The following is a 14,419-nucleotide window of genomic DNA, read 5'->3' as shown; positions in this document are numbered from 1 at the left end:
CTTTCTGTTCAGTGACTTGGGTGGAGGTGTAGTCATGGCTATGCAGTGGGCTTTCTGTTCAGTGACTTGGGTGGAGGTGTAGTCATGGCTATGCAGTGGGCTTTCTGTTCAGTGACTTGGGTGGAGGTGTAGTCATGGCTATGCAGTGGGCTTTCTGTTCAGTGACTTGGGTGGAGGTGTAGTCATGGCTATGCAGTGGGCTTTCTGTTCAGTGACTTGGGTGGAGGTGTAGTCATGGCTATGCAGTGGGCTTTCTGTTCAGTGACTTGGGTGGAGGTGTAGTCATGGCTATGCAGTGGGCTTTCTGTTCAGTGACTTGGGTGGAGGTGTAGTCATGGCTATGCAGTGGACTTTCTGTTCAGTGACTTGGGTGGAGGTGTAGTCATGGCTATGCAGTGGGCTTTCTGTTCAGTGACTTGGGTGGAGGTGTAGTCATGGCTATGCAGTGGACAGGACCGAGGACGTGGTGGTTCTGCTTTGAAAGGTCCAAATTGTGCAATATGACAGGAAGTCAGTTTAAAGAGAAGAGTCTTGTTCATTGTAGAAGAGGATACTTTTACAGATGCGACAAATATGCTCCATCAATGACCCGTTTCTTTATCTGTGCCTATATGCCGTTCTGTAAGAAAAAACGCGATGATTGTAGCAATGCAACAGTTGCTGTCCATTTGTAGCTCATTTTAGGCAATGTAAATGAATCCTTCAATCTGTGATGGACTAGATTCCTTCTTTCATTCAAATGTATTTAACTGTTCGGTAAACTAAGTGCAGAAGAAACATTCTTTGCACAAACAATTGTCGTTGGTGTGGTTGTTTGTGTGTCCTAGTATTGGTTATGTGAATCCTATCCTTCAGTAGGTAGGGTTACGTGCACCACTAGTTATTGTAGGTTGAAATAGACCAGCATTTCCCAAACTCGAACCTGGGGTACACGTTTTGGTTTTTGCCCTAGCACTACACAGCTGATTCAAATAAAGTTGAGTCGATTATTTGAATCAGCTAGGTAGGCCTATGTAATGCTGAGCCAATAACCACAACGTGCACCGTTTGGGGTCCCCAGGATCAAGTTTGGGAAACGCTGACAGGCTATTCCAAATAATGTCCATATTTTCACGCCTGATTAACAAAAGGATCCCATGTCAAAGAAAGTGGCACCCTGTTTTTTTGTATAAATGTTTGGAAAGAGTTAATGAGTATTACATGGTTCAGGTACCACCTGTTATTCTATCACTGAAATATGCCAACATTTCCATGAGGAAAACACCCCTACTTTCCCTCTGTGGACCTAGCTGTAAAAATGCAGACAACACAAAGTACACTTGACGAGGATTCACATTTCAACCATCACAACCAACACTTCCATCAGACTTTATTCTTGAAAAACATGTTAATCAAGGCCAGTAAACGATATCGACTTGGAACTCAAAGGAAGAAATCAACAGAAACACCATAAAAGCACCACTCCTGATTTGAATACAGTCTGAACTCCACGTATTACTGATTGTTGTTTCAGGTCGCCATTGCATTGTTGATAAAATTCAGTTATCGCCCCACCCTTGTGAGCCCCACCACTGAAATCAACAGAGACTGGAAACAGAAGGTTGTGGGTGGCAGCCATTTTGGCTCCTGTGGCAGAGGAGAGCACTGGAAAGCCAGTGGTTAAGTTCCCAGAATGGGTGCAGTGCCAGCGGGGCTCGGTCATGGGGGCATGCTGGTACCTCCAGCCCCACTCCATTGGCATGGTAGATCCAAGTAGGCCTGAGGTAGCCCAAACACATTTTACCAATCATGTGAGGACCAATTGGGCACATGTAGATCACAAGAGATTCCCAGTGCCCTGGAAGCTCTTTCATCTCACCCAATAGCACAAGGGTGTCCAGGGAAAGAGCTGCCATGCTATGGCATCGGGCTCACAGCAATTGGATAAATCCAATCCAATGTAATCCAACTTCTTTCAATAAACCCCTCCCCTAATACACCATTGGTTTTTCCAAACACCAGGGGGCATCAGCTCTTCTCATTGGTGTGTATGGCAGGAGTGGTGCGGACTGTGGGCAGGGACTTGAGGACAGGGTCTGTCATGGTGGTGGCACAGCGGGTGGAGGGGAGGGCTGCAGTAGCTACAACCACAGAGGTCATTCCCGTCACTATGGGGGCGGAGCAGGCAGCCTTTTCCTTGGCCAGGGAAGTCTGCAGCTCAGCCCTCCTGGCCAGAGCCGTCCTCAGCTGATCCCGGATCAGGTCGATCCTCTCCTGCAGCTCCTGCAGCTCTCCCGGCCTCAGAGGAACGCCTGAGGAGGAAGAAGGGATGGATGAAGAAGAGGAGGGGAGGGATAGCACCAGGCTGGCAAAGGAAGTCCCGAAGCCCCCATTCGCACAGACCCGTGTGGCCGGGTTGGTCCTAGGGTTAGTGCCACATCCAGCCGACCCCCCTCTCCCCCCTTCAGACTCGGCCACGGCCCGGGCTAGAAGGCGGCGGCTGTTGAGGGTCTCCAGGTTAAAGTGGACTCGCTTGTCCTTAGCAGCTGCAGCAGCGGAGTCCCTGCTGCTCTCGTTCCACTTGGCCGAGGCGCCGGGGGAAGGGGGAGGCTGGGGGTGCTGGTTCTTCTGGCTGTTGCAGCTACATGGAGATAAAAGGCTTGTGTCAGTAAAGAAAGAAAGACACAGGTCTGGTGCATAAACAACCACTACTAGTGTGTTAGATTGCTTTCAATCTGTATCTCAGTATTAGGGCTAGATTCAATCCATATCTGAGAAGTATCGCGGAAGATCTGCGTTTAACGCTCGATTGAAATTTAAAGGCAATGTTCTCGTGTTCGGGGTAAACACTGCATTCATGGTAAATGCTGCATATGTTGACTCAATTGGAAATTACCTTTACATTTTAACGGGGATACTTCCACGATAAGGGTTGAATCCAACCTTTAGTAATGCTTCATCTCCTTGTCTCCTTTCCCTCAGAGACATTACCACTGGTAAAAGGACTGGAAAGGTTTCAACTATATATTGTTTCTTCTAGATTCTACTCAGGTCCTGTCAGATCAGATTATTATGGATTATTATTATGATTATGGAGGAAAGGACAAGGACAGTAAACACATATTTAAAACAGGTCTCCATAATAGCAGCCATTTTGTCACCTTTTTTCTGTGTTGGCGCCCTGCTTCTTCTTCACATCGTCATAGGTCTGGTTCAGGGCTCTGTGGATTTTCTGCATAACAAATGGGGCCATAGTTACACTGAGCCAAGGGAAGAGGTGGGAGGGGGAGAAAAGCTCCACACTGATTTATTCAAAACAGGCAGAATCAACACCATCTTAGAAATTGTAATTACTTTCCCCCTCTCGTTAATAATCCTCCAACTGGGGAAGGAGCTTAGAGGACCTCCGGGGACTTAAGCCAGGCAGATTTGAATTTTCAGTGCTTTAAATACTTCACTTCAACTACGGTTCCCAAATGGTGGTTCTCTAAGTCAACAGCAGATGGCGATGTTGCCTTTACGTTATCAAATGACAGCCAAGGTGATAAACAGTCCTAATGACTGTATCCAAGAGAGTGAAAAACCTACACCATAAACAGCCTTTTACAAGCAATCAATATTTGTTAATATTTAATTCCCGGAGGATTTGTAAAGCGTAACTGCTTTTAGATATAGAGTTCGTAAAACATGACAGGGAAAGCCACAAATGTGTTCAAGTAAAAAAGAGCACTTTAAAAAGGCCAATGAAAGAAGCTATGAAAAAGTCTGAAGCCTGAGGCAGAGAGACTCACTGTGAAGGTTATTATATTGACACACAAACGCTCACACACACACACAGCATCTGTCTGTTTCGATCACTCACATTCTCCTCTCTCTCTTTCTCTCTGACACACACACACACTCTTGGTTCAATCACACTTTCTCTGTTTTCTCGTTCTTTCTTGTACACACACACATGTGCACACATACACACACTCTCACACTTACATTCTCCTTTGGTTCACTCACACAGTCCCTCCCTCCATCTCACCTGGCTGGTGTGGAGCCAGTACTTGTACTTCTGTCGTCGTCGGATGTGTGGCAGCACCATGTGATAGAAGGCGTGCTCCCCAGCCAGGGTGAGCAGTGACGTGGCCACGCCCACACACAGCAGCACAAACAGCCCTGAGAAGTGACGGATGCCCATCTGGAGAGTCTGTATGAGGAGGGGGAGGGAAGTTGAGTGGACAGTTGGGTTACTTGAGTAGGGTTAACACCTGTAACAAAGGGTTTAACAATGTAGTAAATTGTTTGTCAACCTCTGGCCCATGGACTGACATCAGTCCTTGGGATGATGGTGATTGGTCCCTGAGAACCTTGTCATTAGATCTCTATCCAATGGATACTGAGCATCATTTCAGGTCTCTCATCTTTTCTGACGCTCCCTGTTTTCACCTCTAGGGGGCAGTCTCTATTAATTTCTATTCAGACAGATCGACATGGTCCATATAATGAGTAAATGAGTAAGCCATTTGGATAAGGGGATTGTAAATATAAGTGACAATTGTTTTATATCTATTTTCCCTTATGACTGCTGGAGACAAATGAGAAACCAGTCACATGAAAGCAAACTGAAGCATATCAACATATCAACTTTTCCACAGTAAAATGTATGAAATGCTGGCCTTATAACTTGCAGATATGAAATGTGGAGACCCAAGCTATAGATGTATGTAGCCATGCGCAAATGACAGTATAGAGTCAAAACTACCAAAAAGTGTTAAAAATAAATAGATTTCCCAAGTCTGAATTGGGCCGTTACAGTTTTGACATCAGGAGGCATCTGTCTGTCCACAAGAGTTGTCTGGAAGTGTCCTGCCAAGGAGAACTATTTACTGTGGCATTTATTAAATAGATGCTGCTGCGCTCCTATTAAGCCCTGTTTATACCTGGTGAAAACATGTGTCCTTTGTCCTGATCTTGTTCACATTCTGATTGTGCCCACATATTAGCCATTGTGTCTGTTTTCTGTCCACTGTGTCCGCATTGTGACCAGATTTACATGAATGTAAATTATTTGACAGATATTTTTCTAAATAATATTTATTCATTTATTTTAAGAGACATATTGATGCCATAAGTCAATAGTGGTACCTGACAATGATTTTAGAGGGCAGAATAATGATGATTTAAATGGTTTCACTGTCCAGATCCGTTACACCAGAGACACAATGCATCCCTGACTACCTCCGGAGGTGGTTAGGAAGATCTGATCATAATCAGATCACCATGCATATTTTAATTGTCTACACCTGTCTAAAAATGTGGGCACAATCAGAACGTGGACAAAATCAGGATAAAGGAGGCATGTTAGAACCAGGCATAAACAGGGCTTTAGAGACCTGAGTATTGTGACTAATAACCAACACAATCCTGATCTCCATGCCGTTGGCTGCCTTATTGATTTTGTTGCGTTCTATTCTATTTGGTTCTAGATTATTCTACCCAGAGATATGAGTTCTCATTCTATTCCTTTGAGCCTACCCTTCTATTCTACTCTATTCTAGCCTATATGATTCAGTGGAGGCTGCTGAGGGGAGGACGGCTCATAATAATGGCTGGAATGGAGTGTAATGGAGTGAATGGAATGGTATCAAACACATAAAAAACATGCGTTTGATACCATTCCAGCCATTATGAGCTGGAACAGGCCCTCCCCCCACAGCAGCCTCCACCGGTATGATTAGTCTACCCTGTGGGCTGCTGCAGATGTCCTTTTGAATTCCAGCCGTGCTTAGAGAACATTTAGCCTAAGTCAGGACGACAGTGTGTGTTTGAGAAGCACAGTGCGAGCAGTGAGAACCCTGTCTGAGTGTCTGCCAGCAATACAGTACAGTAGTTGTATAGTGCTGTACACCTCCAATAAAATAGGAATCTAGCCTATCAAGGTCTAACAACATGAGTTGTTGGAGATGTGCTGTATATATAGGCAGCCACATTGTTCAACGCTGTTTGACACTTTGCAGAAAAGGAGAGAGAACTTTTCAGAGGAAATGTTCTAAACCGAAAGCCACCTCTGATCTTATCTGTAGAGGTTTGGACGTAGATGTGAGGGAGGGAGGGAGGGAGGGGGAGAAGGAAAACTTGAGAGAGGGAGGGGTGGAGGACGGCGGGCTTGTTTCTGAAGTGCTGACACAGTGAACCCCAGGGGTGCAGTACAGGCCCTCCGCATCCCTCCTGCCACCCTCCCATCCTAGACCCAGTCCCTCCTCCCATTTAATTCTGGGACTCGGCCAAGAGAGGGAGCTGCCAGCCTCTGCTCTCTCTTTCTCACTCTCTCCCACTTTCTCCCTCCCTCCCTCCGCCACTCTGCTCCCTCCCTCCCTCCCTCCCTCCCTCCCTCCCTCCCTCCCTCCCTCCCTCCCTCCTTCCGCCAGTCTGCTCTCTCTCTCTCCCTCCACTTCACCATTATATCTCTCTCCCTTCTCCTCTACACCTTCCCTCCCTCTCCCCTTCTCCATCTTACCCACTTCACCCCCCCTCTGTCCTTCTCTCTCTCTCCCTTTCTCCCCCATCCTTCTCTCTTCCTCCCCCTCTCCATCCTACCTTCTCCCTCCATCTTCTCACCCCTCCCTCCCTCTCCCTCTCTCCCCGACCAAGTAGTGTTCAGTATGCAGGGGGAATAACTCATCCTATTAGCACGTAGGGCCCCCAGTATGGATGGTGTTAGCCTGTCGACTGTGTTTAAGAGTGGACCCGTCCTCCGCCATATTGTTTCTGGGAGGTGTAGCTTGTCTCTCCCCGTTCCCCTCCCTTCCCCTGTCCCTCAGCCTTTCCCCTCCGAATCCATGTGAGCAGAAGGATTTGGAATGAAAATTTGAAATAATCTGTTCAATGCAAGCCACGGTAATTCTGCCCTTCAAATTAGATTAGAATAGAAATGCCATCCGGGTGCTACTGTGTGAAACATATAGAGGAAACTGTGAAAGATTAAAATGTGAAAAACATATGGTTTGTAGAATGTGGTAGTTTTGGATTGGTAGATGATAGATGCGCTGCATGTACACTCTCCTTGGAGTTTCTAACATTGATCCAAGGCAGCTTGAAAATGACAGGCTGGAATGTGATTCTGTCAAAAACGTATATTATTTTACATTTCCAAATATGAATTTGAGTATCTTTTGAGGGGTCGTCGTGGACAGGTACATGATGACATCATAGTTCAAAGGAGTGTCAGCCGGGGTAAATCAATAAAACGAACTAAAATTGTTCCCTTGACGTACCTAAAAGAAGAGATGTTATTGTTAGTCGTGTCGTGTGCGGCTCAGTCGAGGTGAACGGGAGATGTTGTCATGTGGGAAACATCAGTGTCCTACCATCCATTCGTCAGTCTCTCCCCAACGTAAATCTCTCCCCAACGTAAATGATGATTAGGTAATGACAAGACTGGGAATGACTTTGATGTTTCTGCACAGATGGCTGGGATCACTGCTTGTCTCTCTAGCACCGTTTTCCCCATCCGGAAAATGCATACCAGCAGGCACGCGCACACAGGCACGCACATACACCCACAAAACCTCAGTCACACACTCTATCTTTGCTGGGTCTGTGAAGATCACAAATCAGTGCAGGCTGATGTGGTGTTGGTATTAAAAAAGCAATCCCAGAGTCCTCGGCTGCTAGGCCCTGTCTGTCTGTCTGTCTGTCTGTCTGTCTGTCTGTCTGTCTGTCTGTCTGTCTGTCTGTCGGTCTGTCGGTCTGTCGGTCGGTCGGTCGGTCGGTCGGTCGGTCGGTCGGTCGGTCGGTCGGTCGGTCGGTCGGTCGGTCGGTCGGTCGGTCGGTCGGTCGGTCGGTCGGTCTGTCTGTCTGTCTGTCTGTCTGTCTGTCTGTCTGTCTGTCTGTCTGTCTGTCTGTCTGTCTGTCTGTCTGTCTGTCTGTCTGTCTGTCTGTCTGTCTGTCTGTCTGTCTGTCTGTCTGTCTGTCTGTCTGTCTGTCTGTCTGTCTGTCTGTCTGTCTGTCTGTCTGTCTGTCTGTCTGTCTGTCTGTCTGTCTGTCTGTCTGTCTGTCTGTCTGTCTGTCTGTGGAGTAGGAGCCAAAAGGTAAACAGCCCATATCGTCATGCTGATGGGACCAGACGATTGCCCCAGTAACAGGGCATCAACAATAATAACACTATTTAATAGGATTATAACAACCAGTTAATGAATTAGTAACAGCCAATGAAGTATATCAACACAGTATATATATATATATACTGAGTGTACAAAACATTTAGAACACCTGCTCTTTCCATGGCATAGACTGACCAGGTGAATCCAGTTGAAATCTATGATCCCTTATTGATGTCACTTGTTAAATCCACTTCAATCACTGTAAATGAAGGGGAGGAGACAGGTTAAAGAAGGATTTTTAAGCCTTGAGACAATTGAGACATTGATTGTGTCTGTGTGACATTCAGAGGGTGAATGGGCAAGACAAAATATTGAAGTGCTTTTGAACAGGGTATGGTAGTAGGTGCAAGGCGCACTGGTTTGTGTAAAGAACTGCAACGCTGCTGGGTTCTCGCTCAACAGTTTCCTGTTTGTATCAAGAATGGTCCACCACTCAAAGGACATCCAGCCAACTTGACACAACTGTGGGAAGCATTGGAATCAACATGTGCCAGCATCCCTGTGGAACACTTTGATGGCCAAAGAGGAGGGGTAAAATGCAAAATTAGGAAGGTGTTCTTAATGTTTTGTCCACTCAGTGTATGTCTATGATAGCAGTCCATTGGGGCAGGAAGTTCGACCAACTGGGTGCTTGGTGTTGAAGGAGAACCTCAGGATGACACACAATCCTGAGAGGATATCATAGACACACACAGAGGTCGAATCTAGGAATAAATATCTTTCCCTAAACATCTGACACTGATGGATTCCAGACTGTGTAAAGAGTGGCTGCAAACCACACTTAAATATCTCTTAGAATGCGTGCCCAATACATTGCTTCATTCAATACTAGTGTGGATATTGGAATGGAGACAAACATCCAGTTTGATATGTCCATATGTGTTAGGATGGCCAAACCCAATGTCCATCAACTGTCTGCAACCCACGTGGTGTGCCTACAGGGCAGCCACTCCACCACAGCCACACTAGCCTGGTCCCTATCTGCACAAACAGATCTGGGCCCAGGCTGACGTCGATGGTCAAACACAACCATAGAAGTTGTTGACAACATAGTCCAAACCGGTCTGGGACCGGGGCACACACAGACAGACGGACAGACAACTCACCTCGGTGACGGCGAACACCCTCTTCCCACAAGGCACCACCTTGTACCACTTGTCGTGCAGCATGTCCATGTAGCCGTCTGACTTGTAGCGACTGATGAACTCTGACACGTTGTTGGTTAGAGGGGAGTTCTGTGGTAGGCCTATTCCATAGCCTGGGGGGATAGAGGAACTATTACCGTCAGCATAGTACAATGGGTATAGTAGTTGGTAGAAATTCATGGAAATAATTGTGGCGCATCCCCTTCTATACCACCAGTCACATGGCTGTGCTATCATTAACCTGGATACAAACAGTGACACAGATGTCTCAGATCTGCAAAATAAACAGAAGGCATTTTTACAAAATCATTGTTTTTCTCTGTTCCACATAAAACGCCCAAAATGCTTTAAAGATTGTCCTAAATTGTTTGGTGGAGAACTGAGCAGGGGTCTATAGGCGTATCATTCCAAACTTCACGCAGAGTGAGTTAACTGGCAGACTGTGTCTGGATCCTGCCCGCCCAAGGAGATGAAGTGGATCAATACTAAACCAAATCGGATGACCTTACCTTCATCCCTTCCAGAAGGGGAACATGAGGCTATGGATATTATAGATGAACCAAAGAGTTCAGCCTCAACAAATTCCTCTTCTACCTGTACTGCTGATCCTGTACTTTAAACTCCTTTGAAGTTTAAATTACATTTAGTAAATGAGATTTTCGATATCTGATTCCTGGGGTGTGTGGAAGGATGGAGAGGGAAAATCCCCATCTCGTGGTCTTCAGTGGCAACTGGAGGAAAGATGGATGGAGGAATACATGGGAAAAACAGGAAAAAGTAAAGAACGTTCCGAGCATCCATTATATAATGACAAGGAGTGTGTGTTGTGTGTGTGTGTGTGTGTGTGTGTGTGTGTGTGTGTGTGTGTGTGTGTGTGTGTGTGTGTGTGTGTGTGTGTGTGTGTGTGTGTGTGTGTGTGTGTGTGCGGGTGGGTGGGTGGGTGGGTGGGTGGGTGTGGGCTCTGACAGCAGATAATGAGTTGTGGTGGGCTGGGGATAACAGAGGATGAGAGCCTGTATCAATGAGACACATCTCTCCCTCCATCTCTTCCTCACCCCAACTCTCTCCTCCCTCCAACTATCCCTCACCCCAACTCTCTCCTCTCCTCCCTCCATCTCCTCCTCCTCCCTTCTTGTATCCCTCCTCCCTTCCCTCCAAGAGGACTGGCAGAAACGTTATTTAATCACTGAATGGGTTTTACCTCTACCTATCCCTCTGTTTCTCATGGCTAATGTATGTCACTCATCTCCCCCTCCATCCCACTCTCTCTCTCCCCCAACCCCCCCTTTCCCTCCCTCCCCTGAGCCAGTCAAGATGACAGATAATAGACAAGCTCTGACATTAACACGTTTCATCAGAGCGAGACTGCCCAAGCATGCACACACACACACACACACACACACAGTCAAGCACACACACACACACAGACGTGTATGTGCCTGCATGTGCGTGTCTGTATTTCTCTCGGCCGGTCTGCCTGTCTGTCTGTCTGCCTGTCTCTCTGCCTGTGTGCTCCTACAAGTAGAAACAGCTGAACTTTTATGGAGTGTAAAGTGTGTGCTTCAGATCCCGTTAACCTCCCTTTGTTTCACTTAAAGCCAACAGGGTTGGCCCCTCTGCGCTGGCACAGACTGGCACAGGCTGGCAATGACTGGTACAGATGTCCCTGTAGCCAAGTGTTGATGAGGATGTTATTCTTAATAAAGCGTGGGCTCGCAGTTTTGAGTCACAATCATTAAATACTGGTTGGCTTTAATCACCAAATTGACAGTCCTGGCACCTTCCAGTTACACTGTCTGTAGCCCACTACGACTCAGTCCAAAAATAGTGACAAATGAAATCCTAAAGCGGCAGGGACAGATATTCGGGTGTGCGTGTGTGTGTGTGTGTGTGTGTGTGTGTGTGTGTGTGTGTGTGTGTGTGTGTGTGTGTGTGTGTGTGTGTGTGTGTGTGTGTGTGTGTGTGTGTGTGTGTGTGTGTGTGTGTGTGAGTGGGTGGGTGGGTGGGTGGGTGGAGAGGAAGGCGTGTGTGTATGAGATACAAAACTGGATGGAGTGATGAATAGTGAGAAGAAACACAGAGAAAGTGCGATTGCAGAGTGAGGGAAGAGTGAAGAAAGAGTGAGGGAAGAGCGAAGGAAGAGCGAGGGAAGATTAGAGGGAAGAGCGAGGGAAGAGCGAAGGAAGAGCGAGGGAAGATTCGGGGGAAGAGCGGGTAAAGAGTGAGGGAAGAGCGAGGGAAGAGCGAGGGAAGTGAAAAGCGACGGAAGTGAAAGGGAAGTGCGAGGAAAGTGAAAAGCGACGGAAGTGAAAGGGAAGAGTGAGGGAGGCTAGAAAATGCAATTAACGGAGAGGAGAGATGAGATAGGAGAGGTCTAATTGAGCAAAACCCCAATTACTGCTTTATTATGGATGACTGTCTAGAGGTCAGGGCTCAAAACGGAGGAACATTTCTCACTTCAAAACCCAGGCAAAAAAGAGCAATATAATATTCCAGGAGTTACTGTGAAAAGAGAAGGTGTAGATCCTGTTCCACACATGGTTTAGTTGTCTCCCCAAACTCAGAAAAACGAAAACAAAGATCCCTCTTCCCTGGTGAAATTGCTCACTAAATCAGCTCTCAAGAGCAACCAGTTGATTGAGTAAAGTTCTCACAAGTCTATTTCATGAAATATCGTGATGTAAAGGAAGTGTGAGTAGGGGGGGGATTCTTTTCAGGAAAAAAGTGAAACAGCTTGACTCAAATGGAATTTGATTGGAGAGTCATTGCTCCCCCAATCGCCCCTCCAGAGTGCGTGACTTAGTCTCATGAAAGATATCTGGCAGACAAAATGTTGCCGTTTCAAAGCTGGTGAGCTGTGAAGTTCACAAGTATAAAACATGCAAATGAGACAAGAGGGCATCTCTCTCTCTCTTTCACACACACACACACACACACACACACACACACACATGATCCCATATGAGGATAGACCCCTTCACCACACACACACACACACACACACACACACACACACACACACACACACACACACACACACACACACACACAACACACACACTTTCATGCAACCAAAAATGGGCATATAGTATGTGCGAGCTATCCCACAGTTATAGAATTTCCGGACGAAAAGGGAAAAAGCCAAAAGGGAGTGTGTGTGTGTGTTTGCATATGGGTGTGTGTGTACTGTATGTGTGTGTCCTGCCCAGTGATGAATCTGAATACACAGCGTGAGCTGACGTTCTACACATCCAACACAGCAGGCCTGCCCTTTCAGGCTAATAGAAACAGCAGCCAGATGACAGACTCTTTCATTACCGTTCCCTCTCTCCCCCATCCTCCTATTACCGTTCCCTCTCTCCCCCATCCTCCTATTACCGTTCCCTCTCTCCCCCATCCTCCTATTACCGTTCCCTCTCTCCCCCATCCTCCTATTACCGTTCCCTCTCTCCCCCATCCTCCTATTACCGTTCCCTCTCTCCCCCATCCTCCTATTACCGTTCCCTCTCATTTGCAACATTTTCTAAAAACTTGTTTTTGCTTTGTCATTATAGGGTATTGTGTGTAGATTGATGGGGGGGTAAAAAATATTTAATACATTTTAGAATAAGGCTGTAATGTAACAAAATGTGGAAAAAGTGAAGGGGTCTGAATACTTTCCAAATGCACTGTATATCTCAGTAAAGGAAAGATAGGGGGAATCAGAATCAGGGAGAGATACACACCCGGGTTAGCCCCCACAGTTGAAACTTGTCCCCCCTTAGTTTTAGTTTTATGTCCCTATACAAAAATAGCAAAAAGGTTCAAATGTTTGAGTGACAGGTTGGCGCCAAATCTGTATCTCCGCTGCGCTTTATCAGCACCATGGACAGAGAGCCTGCCAGAGTGATAAGGGGAAGCCACTGGGCAGTTAGGTATGACTCCTTTGGGTTTCCATAAAAATCATGAAAAACCCTGCTCATCTGTGGTAGGCTACGTGAATAACGTGGTAGGCTACGTGAATAATGTGAAAATACCTCCGCCTGTAATATTTGATTTTGATTTATAAGGACGGGGTCACAGTTGAAGCTGCTTCACTCAACTCTGCCTCACGCCCCACCACTACAGAGTTTAGTTAGCTTCTTAACTAGCTGTAAAAGGTAGCCTATTATTTATTAGCCTATTTAGCTCTAACCAGCTAATCTGCCACAATGGATATCAGAAATCTAACCACCGAGGCCACCACCAAGCCCAGCAGCGATGATGCTGCCGAGCTCCAGCTAGCACCAAGTGCAGAGCCTACCAACCCTTCCACAAGCACCGCCAGGATAATGGCTCCACAGCCTATTGAATCCTACCCTTGCTGCAGGTTTTCTGTCCAAAAAACTTAATTTAATAGCAACTGGTTCATAGGAAGAGAGTGTCTGGAACACCCAGTAGATGTGTCACTTCTTGGTCAAAAGCACTCGATGGTCTCTGCATTTGAACTTTTATGTTTATAGTGGTATAGTGTGATATAAGCAGAATTCAATATAATTCCAATGCAATAACCTAAATTACGCCCCTGGGTATAGCTACATATCGATATGTTTCATCATAGAAATTGATAGTCTATATTCTGTTTTTATGGTAGCCCATTGCTTGGTTGTAAATGGAACTGTACATATTGGAAACATGTTTACAGTAGGCAGGCATTGATTCAATGATTACGTGGGTGGGTTGAATTTGATCCACAGAAGTGTATTGTGCCATATCGCAACGTGTTGCTGAATTAATGAGCTGCATGATTTTCCATGTTTGAAGCGTAAATAGGCTAAATATAGATTGTGTCATGCCTTTATCAATCTGATATTTAGATTGTAGGCCTATAGTACACCTCCCGCTAGTTTGTTCTGTTCACATTCATTCGTTTGCATTCGCAGTTGTGTCGATATTCTAACCCAAATTGCTATTTAGTATTTTTATTTTGCATGAATAACTATGCTACTACTTTCAGCATTTAGTTTGCATTATTTTGGTAAGACGCTGTGTGTACGGCTGCATTCACATAGGCTGTTTGTAATAGGTGAATTACCCTATCTATCTTGTAGCCTATATTCATTGTCAAATGGCCTTGCTTTAGTGGCAACCTGTCATTTCAAAAGCACTCAATGGTCTTGGAGTCTC

General features: G+C 46.1%; 1 protein-coding gene across 1 annotated transcript in view; it reads right to left on the bottom strand.

Moving 5' to 3' along the window:
• Positions 1–2,007: 2,007 nt before the first annotated feature.
• Positions 2,008–14,419, bottom strand: part of LOC120053951 (glutamate receptor ionotropic, NMDA 3B-like) — an 85,516-nt gene continuing 73,104 nt past the window's right edge. The window contains exons 7-10 of the mRNA XM_039001279.1: positions 9,236–9,387; positions 4,010–4,174; positions 3,141–3,211; positions 2,008–2,620 (exon numbers count right to left, since the gene is read on the bottom strand). Of these exons, the coding sequence (XP_038857207.1) occupies positions 2,008–2,620; positions 3,141–3,211; positions 4,010–4,174; positions 9,236–9,387 (1,001 nt within the window). The remainder of the gene's footprint in view (positions 2,621–3,140; positions 3,212–4,009; positions 4,175–9,235; positions 9,388–14,419) is intronic.

Source organism: Salvelinus namaycush, chromosome 9 (genome assembly GCF_016432855.1).
Source record: "Salvelinus namaycush isolate Seneca chromosome 9, SaNama_1.0, whole genome shotgun sequence".
In the NCBI taxonomy this organism is placed as follows: domain Eukaryota; kingdom Metazoa; phylum Chordata; class Actinopteri; order Salmoniformes; family Salmonidae; genus Salvelinus; species Salvelinus namaycush.
This window is presented reverse-complemented; position numbering and strand designations above follow the sequence as displayed.